General features: G+C 63.8%; 1 protein-coding gene across 12 annotated transcripts in view; it reads left to right on the top strand.

Moving 5' to 3' along the window:
* EXD3 (exonuclease 3'-5' domain containing 3) overlaps nucleotides 1-16735 on the top strand; it is a 78265-nt gene that overhangs the window by 15850 nt on the left and 45680 nt on the right. For 3 of the 12 annotated variants that reach the window (XM_025262114.3, XM_025262112.3, XM_044926581.2), the window contains exons 3-6: nucleotides 1471-1557; nucleotides 10473-10537; nucleotides 15169-15342; nucleotides 15663-15830. In XM_025262114.3, coding sequence (XP_025117899.2) covers nucleotides 1494-1557; nucleotides 10473-10537; nucleotides 15169-15342; nucleotides 15663-15830 — 471 coding nt within the window. In that variant the 5' untranslated portion in view covers nucleotides 1471-1493. Of the gene's footprint in view, nucleotides 1-1470; nucleotides 1558-10472; nucleotides 10538-10960; nucleotides 11855-15168; nucleotides 15343-15662; nucleotides 15831-16735 lie in introns of those variants that run through there. The other 9 variants (XM_025262113.3, XM_025262111.3, XM_025262117.3 and 6 more) reach the window with 8 other exon arrangements.

Below are 16735 nucleotides of genomic sequence, written 5' to 3'. Positions count from 1 at the left end.
TCCTCTGTCGTCCCTTTCTCCTCCTGCCTTCAATCTTTCCCAGCATCAGGGTCTTTTCCAGTGAGTCACTTCTTTGCATCAGGTGGCCAAAGTATTGGAGTTTCAGCTTCAGCATCAGTCCTTCCAATGAATAGTCAGGACTGATCTCCTTTAGGATGGACTGGTAGAATCTCCTTGCAGTCGAAGAGACTCTCAAGAGTCTTCTCCAAAGCCACAGTTCAAAAGCATCAATTCTTCGGTGCTCAGCTTTCTTTATGGTCCAACTCACATCTGTGCATGACTACTGGAAAAACCATAGCTTTGACTAGACGGACCTTTGTTCGGGTAGATCTTTATCTTGGAGAGGTTCAACCTACAAAGTGTCCCATGGACTTGCTGGGGCTTAGCGGCCTGGTTACATGGTTGGGTTGGCAGCACAGGTCTACAGTGGGTCTCACTCGCTGTGGTCACTGGGATGGATCCCTGAGTGAGTGACACCGCTTGACCACTCGTGTCTCTGATGAACTCTCAGCCCAGGGACAGCTGCCTTTGGGAGCTCTGGGGGTCCTGCATTCTCACCTGCACTTCTGGCCCCAACAGCCCCTCCAGCTGGTGCCTGGGCTGCAGACTCCTCTACTCAGTGGGAGGCTCTGCTCGCCAGCTCCAGGTCAGTGGTCTTAGCTGGGCTACTGCCACTAGCTGGGAGCTGGCCCATCCCTCCCCAACCCTGGGCGTTGCTCGATGGCAGAAAGCACATTTGTACGTGGCCTCTCGTCCAGAAGCTGGCCTAAAATGTGTCCAGTGGACACTGTTTGCAGCGGGAGTTGCTCCGGCCTGGCACAAGTCTGGAGCAAATGGACAAGGCAGAGAAGCACCTGGAGTTCACGCCAGCTCAGCCGGGCTCTGCCTGTGGCTCCCATGAAGACACGGTGGAAACCCTCAGACAGCTGTTTCCAGGCTCGTGGGGTGGGGGTGGGTTCTCACCTTGAGCTTGGTCAGTCAGTGTAGGACTGGAGAGTCAGCAAACAGCTGTATCAGCCTGTTAGAGAGAAGTTTGCCAGTAAACGTGCAAAGCTTGTGGGACTGGTGGCCTGCGGGGCGGCAGAGTGGGCTGGGGAGCAGACGGCACGGGGGCGGGTGGGGGACCCCTTGATCCAGGCCTGTGTCAGGACCTGGGTCTACACAGAGGCGCTGCGGCAGTCTCGTGATGCAGACCACACCGCAAGTGAGGACAAACGGGCGTTTCCCTGAATGTGGAAAAGCAAAATGCACGTTGTCAGGAGCCTGTTGGCAGCCTGGGAACCGCAGTGCTTTGCTGTCAGCCTGGATGACCTAGAGCTGGCTGCGCCCGTGGGGCAGACTCCAGTAGGGAAGCTGCGGCCGCCCGAGACCCTGCCTCCCAACCACAGAAGTGGGCCCTGCGTGGCTGCCCTTCAGGCTCTCTCCCTTGTGTGTGGAGCCTGCAGCCTGACTGTCTCCACTGGTCTCCAGCAGCTCCTGCATCTTCCCTGAGAATGGACCCTGGAGACCCAGAAGAAAAGCCTGCTGCCACTGACCCCGCCGGTGACCCCGCTGGTGGTGAGTCCCACGGGTCAGCGTGTGCCCCTCACGGCCCCAGGTCCAGCTGGGCAGTGCAGGGTGGGCCAGGGGGTGGGTGTGTGGGGTCCGTGCACGGGGCAGGGACACCGGGTGGGAGGCATTGGGGCGGCGCAGGCCTGGGGCACGGAGAGTGGCCTCGGGTGTGGGCGGGGGCAGGCCGCTGGCTGCCGCCATGGCCTCCTGCCCCGGGGGCCGTGGGCGCACTTCCCATTGCCTGGGAAACGTGAGCCCGTGGTCCCATGGAGGCCTGCCTGCTGGCCGCTTGCCTGATGACTAACACTGAAGGTCAGCCGTGACTGGACAGAAACTTCTGGGAGGAGGACAGAGCCCACATGTGGGTGGAGCTGGGTGCGCAGGGGCAGGTGGATTTCTCTGGAGCCTTCACTGTGTCCCACACCAAATATGGACACAAGGCATCTCATCCGTCCGGCTGAGAAGGCGGGACCAGGGGGACTGACAGGTGTCTGAAAAGCAGGAGCACCCACACTGGCCCCCACGTGGCCCCCAGCCCCAAGAGAGCCCAGGCTCTCGGCTCTGGATTCTCCTCCAGAAACCCCGAACTCCTCTGGGGCAGCGTCTGCGGGCTCAACGGGTCTTGCTTTCTGCGCGTCTGCTGTGTTTGGTGATGTGGTTGGGGCAGACGCAGGGCCACGTGAAGTCTGATATGAAGTCCCCCCCAGAAAGACAGATGGTGACACGGAGAGGAGACCGAGGCTGGAAAAGCAGGGGCTCCTCCCAGGCCAAGACCCTGTGTCCAGTTGGAGAGTGGTCCCCTTCCTGCTACCCTGAGCATCCTGAGGGGCTGTCTCCACGCTGGGCTGGGTCCCTGAGTGGGCACACTATGGGAGGGGGAGCCCCCAACATGTGAGCAAAAGTGCAGCGCCTTCGGCAGGTGGTGTGGACGGAGCTCTGGTCCAGCCTCTGTGCCCACACACCCAGGGCCCTGGGCATCTCCTTAGGGTCCTCTGAGTATACGTCCTGCTCCAACAGACTCTCCAAGGGGGCGACAGCAGGTGCCTAAACACTAAACCTAAAAAAAGGGCTGCCCTGCTGCTCAAGTGTCCTCAACACGAACACCACGCTTTTCCCAGAGGCCCCCATTATGTGAAGTCTTTGGGCCTTAAAGCCCACCCTACTGGAAAAGAGGGTAAGACACAGTCTCCCATCAGACACAGTCCCCCCGTCAGACACAGTCCCCCCATCAGAAACAGTCCCCCCATCAGACAGTCCCCTCATCACACAGTACCCCATCACACACAGTACCCCGTCACACACAGTCCTCCCCATCAAAAGCAGTCCCCCCATCAGACAGTCCCCTCATCACACACAGTACCCCGTCACACACAGTACCCCGTCACACACAGTCCTCCCCATCAAAAACAGTCCCCCTGTCACACACAGTCCCCCCATTACACACAGTACCCCCATCAGACACAGTCCTCCCCATCACACACAGTCCCCCCATCACACACAGTCCCCCCGTCACACAGAGTCCCGCCATCAGACACAGTCCTCCCCATCACACACAGTCCCCACATCACACATAGTCCCCCCATCAGACACAGTCCCCCCATCAGACAGTCCCCCCATCACACACAGTCCCCCCATCAGACACAGTCCCCCCATCAGACAGTCCCCCCCATCAGACACAGTCCCCCCATCAGACAGTCCCCCCATCACACACAGTCCCCCATCACACACAGTCCCCTCATCAGACACTATCCACCCCCACCACACACAGTCCCCCATAACACACAGTCCTCCCCATCACACACAGTCCCCCGTCACACACAGTCCCCCCATCACACACAGTCCTCCCCATCACACACAGTCCCCCGTCACACACAGTCCCCCGTCACACACAGTCCCCCCATCACACACAGTCCCCTGTCACACACAGTCCCCCGTCACACACAGTCCCGTCACACACAGTCCCCCCATCACACACAGTCCCCCGTCACACACAGTCCCATCACACACAGTCCCCCCATCACACACAGTCCCCCCTTCACACACAGTCCCCCGTCACACACAGTCCCGTCACACACAGTCCCCCCGTCACACACAGTCCCCCCGTCACACACAGTACCCCCGTCACACACAGTACCCCCGTCACACACAGTCCCCCCGTCACACACAGTCCCGTCACACACAGTCCTCCCCGTCACACACAGTCCCCCGTCACACACAGTCCCGTCACACACAGTCCCCCGTCACACACAGTCCCCCCGTCACACACAGTCCCCCCGTCACACACAGTCCCCCGTCACACACAGTCCTCCCCGTCACACACAGTCCCCCGTCACACACAGTCCCCCCCGTCACACACAGTCCCCCCCGTCACACACAGTCCCCCCGTCACACACAGTCCCATCACACACAGTCCTCCCCGTCACACACAGTCCCCCGTCACACACAGTCCCCCCGTCACACACAGTCCCCCGTCACACACAGTCCCCCCGTCACACACAGTCCTCCCCGTCACACACAGTCCCCCGTCACACACAGTCCCGTCACACACAGTCCCGTCACACACAGTCCTCCCCATCACACACAGTCCTCCCCATCACACACAGTCCCGTCACACACAGTCCTCCCCATCACACACAGTCCTCCCCATCAAAAACAGTCCCCCGTCACACACAGTCCCCCCATCACACACAGTCCCCCGTCACACACAGTCCTCCCCATCACACACAGTCCCCCCATCACACACAGTCCCCCATCACACACAGTCCCCCCCGTCACACACAGTCCCCCCGTCACACACAGTCCTCCCCATCACACACAGTCCCCACATCACACATAGTCCCCCCATCAGACACAGTCCCCCCATCAGACAGTCCCCCCATCACACACAGTCCCCCCATCAGACACAGTCCCCCCATCAGACAGTCCCCCCATCACACACAGTCCCCCCATCAGACACAGTCCCCCCATCAGACAGTCCCCCCCATCACACACAGTTCCCCATCACACACAGTCCCCTCATCAGACACTATCCACCCCCATCACACACAGTCCCCCGTAACACACAGTCCTCTCCCATCACACACAGTCCCCCGTCACACACAGTCCTCCCCATCACACACAGTCCCCCGTCACACACAGTCCCCCGTCACACACAGTCCCCTCATCACACACAGTCCCCCGTCACACACAGTCCCCCGTCACACACAGTCCCGTCACACACAGTCCCCCCATCACACACAGTCCCCCCGTCACACACATCCCCCCGTCACACACAGTCCCCCGTCACACACACAGTCCCGTCACACACAGTCCTCCCCGTCACACACAGTCCCCCGTCACACACAGTCCCCCCGTCACACACAGTCCCCCCGTCACACACAGTCCCCCCGTCACACACAGTCCCCCGTCACACACAGTCCCGTCACACACAGTCCCCCGTCACACACAGTCCCATCACACACAGTCCTCCCCGTCACACACAGTCCCCCCGTCACACACAGTCCCCCCGTCACACCAGTCCCCCGTCACACACAGTCCCGTCACACACAGTCCCCCCGTCACACACAGTCCCCCGTCACACACAGTCCTCCCCGTCACACACAGTCCCCCGTCACACACAGTCCCGTCACACACAGTCCCCCCGTCACACACAGTCCTCCCCATCACACACAGTCCCGTCACACACAGTCCTCCCCGTCACACACAGTCCTCCCCATCAAAAACAGTCCCCCTGTCACACACAGTCCCCCCATTACACACAGTACCCCCATCAGACACAGTCCTCCCCATCACACACAGTCCCCCCGTCACACACAGTCCCCCCGTCACACACAGTCCCCCCGTCACACACAGTCCTCCCCGTCACACACAGTCCCCCCGTCACACACAGTCCCGTCACACACAGTCCCGTCACACACAGTCCTCCCCATCACACACAGTCCTCCCCATCACACACAGTCCCGTCACACACAGTCCTCCCCATCACACACAGTCCTCCCCATCAAAAACAGTCCCCCGTCACACACAGTCCCCCCATTACACACAGTACCCCCATCAGACACAGTCCTCCCCATCACACACAGTCCCCCCATCACACACAGTCCCCCCAACACACACAGTCCCCCCGTCACACACAGTCCCCCCGTCACACACAGCCCTCCCCATCACACACAGTCCCCACATCACACATAGTCCCCCCATCAGACACAGTCCCCCCCATCAGACAGTCCCCCCATCACACACAGTCCCCCCATCAGACACAGTCCCCCCATCAGACAGTCCCCCCATCACACACAGTCCCCCCATCAGACACAGTCCCCCCATCAGACAGTCCCCCCATCACACACAGTTCCCCATCACACACAGTCCCCTCATCAGACACTATCCACCCCCATCACACACAGTCCCCCGTAACACACAGTCCTCCCCATCACACACAGTCCCCCGTCACACACAGTCCTCCCCATCACACACAGTCCCCCGTCACACACAGTCCCCCGTCACACACAGTCCCCTCATCACACACAGTCCCCCGTCACACACAGTCCCCCGTCACACACAGTCCCGTCACACACAGTCCCCCCCATCACACACAGTCCCCCCGTCACACACATCCCCCCGTCACACACAGTCCCCCGTCACACACAGTCCCGTCACACACAGTCCTCCCCGTCACACACAGTCCCCCGTCACACACAGTCCCCCCGTCACACACAGTCCCCCCGTCACACACAGTCCCCCCCTTCACACACAGTCCCCCGTCACACACAGTCCCCGTCACACACAGTCCCCCGTCACACACAGTCCCATCACACACAGTCCTCCCCGTCACACACAGTCCCCCCCGTCACACACAGTCCCCCCGTCACACACAGTCCCCCGTCACACACAGTCCCGTCACACACAGTCCCCCCGTCACACACAGTCCCCCGTCACACACAGTCCTCCCCGTCACACACAGTCCCCCGTCACACACAGTCCCGTCACACACAGTCCCCCGTCACACACAGTCCTCCCCATCACACACAGTCCCGTCACACACAGTCCTCCCCGTCACACACAGTCCTCCCCATCAAAAACAGTCCCCCTGTCACACACAGTCCCCCCATTACACACAGTACCCCCATCAGACACAGTCCTCCCCCATCACACACAGTCCCCCCATCACACACAGTCCCCCCGTCACACACAGTCCCGCCATCAGACACAGCCCTCCCCATCACACACAGTCCCCACATCACACATAGTCCCCCCATCAGACACAGTCCCCCCATCACACACAGTCCCCCCATCACACACAGTCCCCTCATCACACACAGTCCCCCCATCAGACACAGTCCCCCCATCAGACAGTCCCCCCCATCACACACAGTCCCCCATCACACACAGTCCCCTCATCAGACACTATCCACCCCCATCACACACAGTCCCCCGTCACACACAGTCCTCCCCGTCACACACAGTCCCCCGTCACACACAGTCCTGTCACACACAGTCCCCCGTCACACACAGTCCTCCCCATCACACACAGTCCCGTCACACACAGTCCTCCCCGTCACACACAGTCCCCCCCGTCACACACAGTCCCCCCGTCACACACAGTCCTCCCCGTCACACACAGTCCCCCCATTACACACAGTACCCCCATCACACACAGTCCTCCCCATCACACACAGTCCCCTCGTCACACACAGTCCCGCCATCAGACACAGTCCTCCCCATCACACACAGTCCCCCCATCACACACAGTCCCCCCATCAGACAGTCCCCCCATCACACACAGTCCCCCCATCACACACAGTCCCCCCATCAGACAGTCCCCCCATCACACACAGTCCCCCCATCACACACAGTCCCCCCATCAGACAGTCCCCTCATCACACACAGTCCCCCCATCAGACACAGTCCCCCCATCAGACAGTCCCCCCATCACACACAGTCCCCTCATCAGACACTATCCACCCCCATCACACACAGTCCCCCATAACACACAGTCCTCCCCATCACACACAGTCCCGTCACACACAGTCCCCCCATCACACACAGTCCCCCGTCACACACAGTCCCCCGTCACACACAGTCCCGTCACACACAGTCCCCCCATCACACACAGTCCCCGTCACACACAGTCCCCCTGTCACACACAGTCCCCCCGTCACACACAGTCCCCCGTCACACACAGTCCCGTCACACACAGTCCCCCCATCACACACAGTCCCCCCGTCACACACAGTCCCCCCGTCACACACAGTCCCCCGTCACACACAGTCCCGTCACACACAGTCCTCCCCGTCACACACAGTCCCCCGTCACACACAGTCCCCCCGTCACACACAGTCCCCCCGTCACACACAGCCCCGTCACACACAGTCCCCCGTCACAGACAGTCCCCCCGTCACACACAGTCCCGTCACACACAGTCCCCCGTCACACACAGTCCCGTCACACACAGTCCTCCCCGTCACACACAGTCCCGTCACACACAGTCCCCCGTCACACACAGTCCCGTCACACACAGTCCCCCCGTCACACACAGTCCCCCGTCACAAACAGTCCCGTCACACACAGTCCCCCCGTCACACACAGTCCCCCCCTCACACACAGTCCCGTCACACACAGTCCTCCCCGTCACACACAGTCCCGTCACACACAGTCCCCCCGTCACACACAGTCCCGTCACACACAGTCCCCCCCATCACACACAGTCCCCCCGTCACACACAGTCCCCCGTCACACACAGTCCTCCCCGTCACACACAGTCCCCCCGTCACACACAGTCCCCCCTTCACACACAGTCCTGTCACACACAGTCCCCCGTCACTCACAGTCCTCCCCGTCACACACAGTCCCCCCGTCACACACAGTCCCCCCGTCACACACAGTCCCGTCACACACAGTCCCCCGTCACACACAGTCCTCCCCGTCACACACAGTCCCCCCGTCACACACAGTCCCCCCGTCACACACAGTCCCGTCACACACAGTCCTCCCCGTCACACACAGTCCCCCCGTCACACACAGTCCCCCCATCACACACAGTCCCCCCGTCACACACAGTCCCGTCACACACAGTCCCCCCGTCACACACAGTCCTCCCCGTCACACACAGTCCCCCCGTCACACACAGTCCCGTCACACACAGTCCTCCCCGTCACACACAGTCCCCCCATCAGGTGGAGCACGTCATAGAGTTAGGATCATCCTGTGTACAGAGGCTTCTCTCAGTAGCTTGTATGCAGGTTTCCTCCGTGTCCTCTCACAGCTTGATAGCTCATCCCTTCCTGCTTCAGACATTCCATCGTCTGAAGGGAGCAGCGTGCATCTATCCGAGCGCCGACGTTTGATCTCCCTCTGAGTTCCTGACCGTACACTTCCCTTCTGTCTGCCTGCACTGGCTTTGCCCCACACCGTGCCAAGCGGACAGCGGGCTTCTCCTAGTGTTTCCGTTTCAGGGGGCGTTTTCATCAGAGGCCTCTGTCTGCTGAGGGTTTTTATAGACACCTTTAATCTGCATGAGGACGTTCCTTCTCTTCCTAGTTTGCTGGGTTGTATCTTCAGTTGTAACTAGAATTAGTCCTCACAAGTTATCGCAGTTACACGGGACACTGCGTCCCGGGAGAGGGTCGGGTGGCTTTCCTCCTGTACTGCAGAGTGAGCAGGGCAGACGCGCCTTCCGTGATCAGCCGGCCTTGCCTTCTGGGACAGACCCTCCTGTGGCCTCTGGGGTTCCCCACGGCCCCCGTCTTCTTTGCGAGGCCACGTCCTCGGGGCCTGTGGCTCGGGTCTCCCGTCTTTCCATCTGTCCGTCCAGCTCCCTGAGGAGCGGCTGCTGCCCTTTGCCCCTTGACTCTCGAGTGGCCTTGCAGGTGCGGCCACCTGGGCGCCTGCTCCCCCGGGTGTGGACTGACGATCCGGAGTCTGACCCCGAGATCCTGGCTAAGGGCCGGATGGTCCTCCCACCTGAACTGGGGTGGGGGCACCCCAGGAGGACCCTCCCCGTTGGCGGGTCTCATGTCCACCCTCCCTGGGCTCTGGGCCACGGCCCCTGATGGGAAAGAACCAGGTCTGCAGCTTCTCGGGGGGCTAGCCAGGTGACAGCCCCACACCTGTGCAGCAGAACTTGCAATGCAAGATGCGCTGGGCCCGCAGGCTCAGGCTGGGACAGGGGGGTGGAGGTGGGGTGGGTTGGGGGGGAGGTGCTGTGGAGGCTGGGGGGCTGCGGTGAGGGGGAGGGCATGGGGAGCGGGAGCCCTGCTGGCAGGGCAGAGGGTGAGGGAGAGGCCCAGCAGGCAGGCAGCCAGGGGGCGCTGGTGGCCATGGGCAGCTCAGAGCTGGTCCCCAGGCCCTGGCCTCAGAAGTGGCTTCCTTTGCCCAGCCCAGAGTAGGCAGCGGTGACCTTTCCCGGACAGCCGGCCCTCCTTGGCCCTAACCTGGGACCTGGCCTGAGGGCACCGACTCTTCCAGCTTGAGAGTGACCTGGACCCCCGCCGCCCCGGGCAGCACTGGGCTGAGCAGGCGCCCACTCCGGGACCCCACGCCCTGCTCTGCAGCAGGGGGTGGAGAAGCTTTGGGGCTCGGGCCTGGGTGGGACTCGCCAGGGGCAGGACAGGGCAGAGGGAAGACGGGGAGGCAAAGGCCGGGACTACGTTGGGCCTCAGCAGGGGCCAGAGGCCAGACAGTTGGCCATGGATGGGGGGGCGCCCCCCAGCCGGGTCAGTACCGCAAGCCTCCCTGCTCACACAGACCAGGGGCCCACTGCGGCGGGAACGCGAGTCCGGGCTCCCTGAGCTGAGCTGGAAGCCCCCCAGCGGGCACTGCGGGAAGCCCCCCTGCCTGGGCAGTAGGCCAGCCCTAGGGAGGGGCCGCAGGGCCATGCTCCGCGCCGCACGCAGCCTCTCCACAGCCCTTCCCTGTCCCCCCAGGCCAGGACCCGCGCCTGTTCCTGCAGACCCTGCAGACGCTGTGGTCTACTCGGGAGCTGCGACAGGTGAGCTGCCTCATCGAATGTTCTGGGGGTCGCGTGGGGTTGGGGCCGGGAGACAAGGCCTGTTGGACGCACGGAGCAGGAGGAGAAGGCAGTACCCACCACCAGCCTCCAGGCAGCAGGGGGCACCTGGCGGGCCTCGCGCTTTGCCTCCTCTGCCCGAAGGCTCAGAGGACAGCCGTGTGTGTGGTCTGGCCGGCAGGCAGCCAGGGTCTTCCACGGCTCTGGGCCCCGCACACCGGGTCCCACAGAGGCCCTGCAGGATGGCAGCTCTGCGTCAGCCCCCAGGTGGCACCGGTCTTGGCCCTCGGCCGCTCCTCCCTGCACCGAGCTCCCTCGAGGCCCCAAGGAGTGAGGCTGCCCTGGTCCCCGGGGGGCGCGGGAGCCACGCGTGGCTGGGGGGTGCCCATCCTCTCGGGCCAGCCTGGCCTCCCTACCCCCACCGCCCCCGCCCCCGTGACCCCAGGGCTGGTGAGCTCCAGGAAGGCCACGGGCCTTCAGGGGAGGCCTGTCTGTGAGCCAGAGAGGTTCACGGGGCTTCCCAGGGCACAAGGCAGCCTTCTGTCTGGACAATCCCCTGCGGGTCCAAGCTGCGTGGCCTCGGGCAGTTATCTGCCTGCCGCCTCCCCCGACCCGCATAGGCCTGTGAACAGCCGGCTCCGGTTGTTAGCTGGAGAAATACAGTGCTTCTGCAAAAGCCAGAAGTTTCTTGATTTCCCGATTCCGTGCCTGTGGCTTTGAGGGCAACTCAGGAAGCTGGGCCTCCGGGCTGTGAGGCCTTCCCGCCGCCGAGATGCGCCTGCCTGTTGTGGGGGGAGATTGCGTTTCCTGTGGGGTGGAGCTGAAGCAGCTTGGGGGAGCCGCCTGTCTGTTCCCTGAGGCCGGGCGCCGAAGGGCTCCGCCTGGACTGGGCTGGGGGCTGGGAATGTGCGGTGAAACCCAGGTCTCCCTGGGGCGACTCGGGCAGAGTTTCCACTTCCGGACCTGTTTCCCAGGGGAGTGCCCGCTTCCTGTGCGTCAGCACGGCTTGGGCCCAGGCCCCTCCGGTTCCGTGACCCCGAGGGCAGCACGGTCCCTGCCCCCGCCCCTCTCCAGGACTGACCTCAAGCAGTGGGCCCAGGAGACTGTCGCCCATGCCGCCTCTCCCTCCCCACCTCCGCCTGAGCTTGTTGTCTTCATTTGATGTCTCGGCTTCCGTCGTCCTTCCTGCTGTCTGATTTTCACTGTGTCTCCTTGACCAGCGTGTTCTTCATTTCCAGAGAGACACGGGGTCGTGTGTTGATATCCGTCAGCCTGCGTTCCTGGCTGGGAAGGCACCTGGTCTGTGCTCTGGCTTCTGTGGGGGCCAGGCTTGTTCTGTGGTTAGGGTTAGGGTTACTCCGAGTCCCCTGTTCGGGGCTGGTGTCCCACCAGGAGAGCACGCATGTCCTGGGCCCCTGCTCACGGCCAGCGCACGCTGCCCAGTGTTGTGAGACATGCATGAGGCCTGAGGCCCAGCAGCGAGGCGGGGTTGGGGTCCCTGCAGGGCCTCGAGGGATGGGGCGGATGCCTGGGCTGGGCTGGGAGGGCGTGGGGGACGCTGAGCCCCAGGGGGTTCAGATGAGCAGGGGGCCCTGGAGGCCAGCACAGCCCAGGGTAGGGGCCTCAGGATGCAAGGGGGTCGCAGGGCTGACCCTGCAGGACTCCTGGGAGCTTTGCCCTGTGGGGAAAGAACTGGGACGCAGCAGGGTCTGTGGTCTAACCTTTCAGAGGGGATCAGCCAGCACTAGAGGAACAGGCAAAGGAGGGGCAGCGCTGAGGCCTGGGGGCGGGAGGGGGCCAGGCGGGGGGCCTAAGAGCCCCCCAGGGGGAAACCGGGGTGGGGACAGGCAGGGGAGGGCGGTGCTCCCCACGCGGGGCCCAGGCCTGCACCCTGGGGACTACTGGGAACGCTCACTCCTGGGCACACGAGCCCCGCGGGGCAGGAGCCCGGCTGTGCTGACAGGCCCTCTGGGCTCTGGCCCAAGCCCACTGCAGTCAGGGGCCGTGCCTTCACTCCTGAGTGTGGGTAGGAAGGAGGGGCTGTGCCCAGGTCCCAGCTGGGTGGGGGTCAGGAAGGGGAGGGGGGCCAGAAGGCGGGAAGGAGGGAGGGAGGGGTCAGCCGGAGCCTCAGAGCTGGGCCTGAAGGGCTGTCGGCGTGGACGCTGCGCCCAGCATGCCCGGGAGCGGGGCGAGGGGCCATACGTGAGCCTGGGCCACGGGGCCGCGTGGCTGGGGACGCCGGGCCCGGTGTGTGCGATCCCCCGACGGCCGCAGCCTCAGCTTAGGGCCACTGTGTCTTATCCTTCACTTAGGGCTGATTGCTCTTCTCTCTCATAGTTTCAGACGTGTTTGTTTTCTGTCTTCATTCCCAAGCTGGTATCTTGTCGTCCTTTGCTCTTGGAGCTTTGATCGCCCCACGGTGGTCGTCTCGCCCCGTGGGTGCTCCTCGTGAGTCCGGTGGTTTTCACGGGAGCTCATCTCAGTGCAGCTCTCCTTTCTGGTGGCCGAGGGCCAGGCCCAGAGGCGTCCCCAGGACTGACCCCCTGAGCACAGGCGCAAACACCCTGGGGGCCCCTGCCCTGTGTGTCGGTACCCAAGGCAGGCTGGGGTCTCCCCTGTGCTCACTGTGCCTGGTGCCCCGCAGACCTGTCCCTTCCTGGGGTCTTTACAGACAGAGCATTCACCTGATGCTCGAGGGAGAGTCCGTGTTTCGTTCTCGAGAGCCCTGCTGAGTAGCCAGAGAATAGCGGTTTAAAGTCACAAAGACGTGAGTGGATGTCGCTCCAGGAGCATCCTGGGGAGCCAACCCGGGGCAGGGCCACGGCCATGCCCCTGCTGAGACCTGCCACCCGACGGTGGGCCCTGAGCCCCGGGCTGAGCACAGCAGAGGTGTTTGTGAGGGAAAGGCTCACACAGACAGGAAGCGGGTGACGCCAGGGGCCTTGGGCTGAAAGAACGCTTTCCCAGGTCAGAGGGTTAGGGGCCCAGGTGAGAGCATCAGAGGGCAGAGAGGCCCAGGTGAGAGTGTCAGAGGGCAGAGGGGCCCAGGTGAGAGCGTCAGAGGGCAGAGGGGCCCAGGTGAGAGCGTCAGAGGGCAGCGGGGCCCCTGGCCTCGCTGATGACCACGTCTCGCTGCTCAGTCACGTGGGGGGGGAACTGAGATGCGGCCCTTTGTCAGCAGGGCCCTGGGGAGCTCAAGGGGCTTCAGGGAGGTCTGTGCTCTCTGGGCCACACCAGAGCAGATCCGGGCGTCCATGATTGCACCGCGGGAGCCGGACCTGCAGACCCCGCCAGGGCTCAGCTGGGCCTGCAGACCCCCAGGGCACAGCTCCTGTCTCGGCACCTGGCCGGGTGACGGCTATGTCCACGATGGTCTCAGGGAAGGTGGGGGGGACTGCCCGCTCCTTAGGGGTCTCAGGGAAGGTGTGGGGGTCTGCCCGCTCCTCGGGGGTCTTGGGGAAGGTGTGGGGGTCTGCCCACTCCTCGGGGGTCTTGGGGAAGGTGTAGGGGTCTGCCCGCTCCTCAGGGGTCTCGGAGAAGGTGCGGGGGGACTGCCTGCTCCTCCGGGGTCTCAGGGAAGGTGGGGGGAATGCCCACTCCTCAGGGGTCTCGGGGAAGTTTGGGGGGGACTGCCCGCTCCTTAGTGGTCTTGGGGAAGGTGCCCAGCCGTTTCCGCTTCGGGTGTGAAGCAGTGTCTCTCCCCGACCCCTTCTCTGCGTGCTTTAGGTCGAGGGCCCCATGTCTAGCAGCAGCAGGACGGGGCCCTGGAAGCTGCTGCTCTGCAGGGCTTTTTGGGGGAGGGTGAGCGAGCTGAGCCCAGCTGTCGAGGGCAGAGCCCTGGGCCGGCCAGGGAGCAGGACCTGACCTCCGGAGGACATGCCACCTCCCGTGCCCTTCCCAGGCCTCTGTGAGTCGGCACGGGAGAGTCCGTCCAGGGGAGACCGGACACCTCAGAGGGAACAGCTGGCCCTGCGCTCTGCCCGTCTCTGGGAGGGGGGCTCCGTGGGCTCACAGGGCCCTCGAGGCAGCCCTCCCCCTGGCGACGCTCCCCACTCAGCGCCCTGACACCCCGGTCCCAGGACAGGGGCTTCCTGGGAAAAGCCTTTCTTCTTTGGGGCCTTGAGCGGGGGTTCTCTTCCTCCAGCCCCTGCCCTGGCCCATGGCTGCCTGCACAGCCTCTGTGGGGCTGGAGATGAGGGGCTGGCCGTGCCCAGGGCCCCGCTGGTCACGTGAAGGACGCTGTGACGCTCGCTGCCCCTTGGACGTGGTGGTGGAGACACACCTGCTCTTGTTCCAGTTGCTCAGCTCTCACGTGTCTCTAGAAAAGCAAACAAAAGGCACTTTTCAGTTTGGGTTTTTCTTCCTTTTTTCTGTTTCCTGTCGTTTGTTCGGCCCACTGCCACGTCCCATGCATGCCACGCGGGCGGTCAGGGTGCAGAGGGCTGCCACCCAGCTTCTGGCCCGGGGATCAAGCCTGGCCTTTGCGGGACCATCCGCCTGGCCGGCCCCTGTGCCCAGCCCCGGGGCAGCTGGCAGGGAAGGCGGGGCAGCTCCGTTCTGGTGGGAGGGCTGACGGTGAGGACTCACCACAGTGGGGCCTTGCGTCTCCACAGCTCCGGGAGGAAGCCTGGAAACAGTTCGCCACCCTGGACAACCCGCTCACCACTCTCCTGGACATGCTGGACGCCAGTCGGGGCTGTGGGGGACGGGGCCCCTCGCTGGAGGCCTGGGTGGCCCGCGAGCTGGAGCGCTGGCTACAGGCACAGCCACACCCGGGGCCCGCCCAGGTGAGCCCCACCCTCGGCCCATGGCCTATTCCCAAGTCGCACCCCTTCTCACCCTGTCCAGCCCTCCACACGGGGCCCCACACCCACCTGACCCTGCTCTGGCAGCCCACTGGGGGTCACCGACGGTGGGTGGGGCTCTGGGCCTCTGACAGGCATGTGCCAGGCAGCCTTGACTCCCTTGTCTGTGCCCCTGCCCACCCGCAACGTCCACCCACCAGCCTGAGGCTGCAGGCACTGGCTGCCCTGCACCAGGCCCACCCAGGCCTCAAGACCCCGGCCACAGCTGCTGCCTCCACTGAGGTCGGGTCTGGGGCTTCTAGGGCGGCCGAGCACTGAAGCCGCTGCAGGCCCGTGCGGTCCGGCTCCTCACCGAGGGCCCCCCCAGCCTTGTGGAGCCGCTGGTCAGCATCTTCCAGCTGCAGGACGCAGACCGGAGCCCCGTGCTGGCTCACATTCACCGGCTGCACCAGGAGGGCAAGTTCAAAGAGGTGAGCGAGCCCTTCCCTGTGGCTCTGGGCCTCTCTTCCACGGGCCGGGCCTCCACATGGGTCAGCGGGCGGGGTGAGAGCCAGCTGGGTGCGAGACGCCCACTCTGGAAGTGTTCCCTCCACCATGGGGGCTGTGTAGGGGCTGCAGGTCTGGGGTGCAAGGGACCAGCCACCCCGGGACCAGCCCAGGTTCATGCCTGGCGTGAGGGTCCTGGGCGCCCCTCACACTGACCATCTGAGAGGTCTGGGCACAGCCCCCCACATCCTGCCTGGTCTACAGTACCTGCCAGGGTCCTTCCTTCCCAGGTATGGGCAGGGGCAGGGGGTGGGGATGGGAGATGCTCGCCACAGCCTCTGCCCACCCAGGCCACACCGGGGCCCAGGCCAGACCCTGGGCCTGCTCTCTCCTCCTGCCCCTGCCCAGACTTACTCCTGCTCACCCGGCCCCTGTTGGCACAGCCTGGAGGCAGGGAGCCCGCGGGCAGGAGCCGAGGCCTCTCTGCTTGAGGACAGGCCCTCCCTACAGCCACGGCCGTGGCCACGATGGGCTAGAGGACTGGCCACTTTGCCTCTGGGCCTCGGTGTGCAGGTGTCTATAGGGTGTCTGCCTTGGAGCCGGGGGCCTGCACTCTGGGTGGGGTCCACCTGTTCCTGTTTGCTGGGCCACTCTGGACTGGGTCGGGGGAGTGGTGGGGACCCTGTGAGGGACAGACTCCCTCGGGACCTGCCAGATCCCTGCTGTTACCATCCTGCCAGCCCCAGCCCCCCAACCCCGCCGGCGACCAGCCCTGGCACAACACGTGTCCTTTTCAGAGGATCGGGTGTGGGGTGTCATGCTGGTGTGGGCCCAGACTCTCAGCCGTGTCCATCGGGTCAGGAGCTCCCAGTGTGTGTGATGCACGTGG

Source organism: Bubalus bubalis, chromosome 12 (assembly GCF_019923935.1).
Source record: "Bubalus bubalis isolate 160015118507 breed Murrah chromosome 12, NDDB_SH_1, whole genome shotgun sequence".
NCBI lineage: Eukaryota > Metazoa > Chordata > Mammalia > Artiodactyla > Bovidae > Bubalus > Bubalus bubalis.
This window is presented reverse-complemented; position numbering and strand designations above follow the sequence as displayed.